The sequence below is a fragment of the Oncorhynchus kisutch genome, linkage group LG15, assembly GCF_002021735.2.
Source record: "Oncorhynchus kisutch isolate 150728-3 linkage group LG15, Okis_V2, whole genome shotgun sequence".
Taxonomy (NCBI): domain Eukaryota; kingdom Metazoa; phylum Chordata; class Actinopteri; order Salmoniformes; family Salmonidae; genus Oncorhynchus; species Oncorhynchus kisutch.
Genome location: NC_034188.2, coordinates 16,214,508 through 16,216,162, shown reverse-complemented (window position 1 = coordinate 16,216,162; position 1,655 = coordinate 16,214,508). Strand labels below are relative to the sequence as shown.

At 54.2% G+C, this 1,655-nt stretch overlaps 1 protein-coding gene across 1 annotated transcript in view; it reads left to right on the top strand.

Moving 5' to 3' along the window:
• LOC109908628 (cytoplasmic FMR1-interacting protein 2-like) overlaps window positions 1-1,655 on the top strand; it is a 31,598-nt gene that overhangs the window by 16,000 nt on the left and 13,943 nt on the right. Inside the window, exon 19 of the mRNA XM_031791368.1 lies at window positions 1,439-1,529. Coding sequence (XP_031647228.1) covers window positions 1,439-1,529 — 91 coding nt within the window. The remainder of the gene's footprint in view (window positions 1-1,438; window positions 1,530-1,655) is intronic.

The following is a 1,655-nucleotide window of genomic DNA, read 5'->3' as shown; positions in this document are numbered from 1 at the left end:
CTGATACTGCCTCTCCCTCTGATACTGCCTCTCCCTCTGATACTGCCTCTCCCTCTGATACTTCCTCCCCTCTCTTATTACTTCTTCCCCCTTGATACTGCCCTCCCTCTGATACTTCCCCCCCTCTCACTCTGATACTGCCTCTCCCTCTCCCTCTGATACTGCCTCTCCCTCTGATACTGCCTCTCCCTCTGATACTGCACTCTCCTCTCACTCTGATACTGCCTCTCCCTCTCCCTCTGATACTGCCTCTCCCTCTGATACTGCCTCTCCCTCTGATACTGCCTCTCCCTCTGATACTGCCTCTCCCTCTGATACTGCCTCTCCCTCTGATACTGCCTCTCCCTCTGATACTGCCTCTCCCTCTGATACTGCCTCTCCCTCTGATACTGCCTCTCCCTCTGATACTGCCTCTCCCTCTGATACTGCCTCTCCCTCTGATACTGCCTCTCCCTCTGATACTGCCTCTCCCTCTGATACTGCCTCTCCCTCTGATACTGGCCTCTCCCTCTGATACTGCCCTCTCCCTCTGCTCCTCCTCTGATACTGCCTCTCCCTCTGATACTGCCTCTCCCTCTGATACTGCCTCTCCCTCTGATACTTCCTCTCCCTCTGATACTTCCTCTCCCTCTGATACTTCCTCCCCCTCTCCCTCTGATACTGCCTCTCCTACTGATACTGCCTCTCCCTCTGATACTGCCTCTCCCTCTGATACTGCCTCTCCCTCTGATACTTCTTCCCCCTCTGATACTGCCTCTCCCTCTGATACTTCCTCCCCCTCTCACTCTGATACTGCCTCTCCCTCTCATACTTCCTCTCCTCTCATACTTCCTCTCCCTCTCATACTCCTCTCCCTCTCATACTTCCTCTCCCTCTGATACTTCCTCTCCCTCTGATACTTCCTCTCCCTCTGATACTTCCTCTCCCTCTGATACTGCCTCTCCCTCTGATACTGCCTCTCCCTCTGATACTTCCTCCCCCTCTCCCTCTGATACTTCCTCCCCCTCTCCCTCTGATACTTCCTCTCCCTCTGATACTGCCTCTCCCTCTGATACTTCCTCTCCCTCTGATACTGCCTCTCCCTCTGATACTTCTTCCCCCTCTCCCTCTGATACTTCCTCACCCTCTGATACTTCCTCCCCCTCTCCCTCTGATACTTCCTCTCCCTCTGACACTTCCTCCCCCTCTGATACTTCTTCCCCCTCTCCCTCTGATACTTCCTCTCCCTCTGATACTGCCTCTCCCTCTGATACCCCCTCTCCCTCTGATACTGCCTCTCCCTCTGATTCTTCCTCTCCTTCTGATACTTCCTCCCCCTCTCCCTCTGATACTTCCTCTCCCTCTGATACTTCCTCCCCCTCTCCCTCTGATACTTCCTCTCCCTCTGATACTTCCTCTCCCTCTGACACTTCCTCCCCCTCTTCTCTTCCCTACTTAGTTGCAGGGCACTATCCTGCAGTATGTGAAGACTCTGATCGAGGTGATGCCTAAGATCTGTCGCCTGCCGCGCCACGAGTACGGATCCCCAGGTCAGTTCATTGTAGAGGAGAGGTAGTTCAGTGGACCCACAGCAAATGTCTAGGCTTTAGCTCAGAGGGCTAAACACAGGCATGACTCGTACAGACAACCCAGGTTTGAAACCCGGTCAGTCCCAG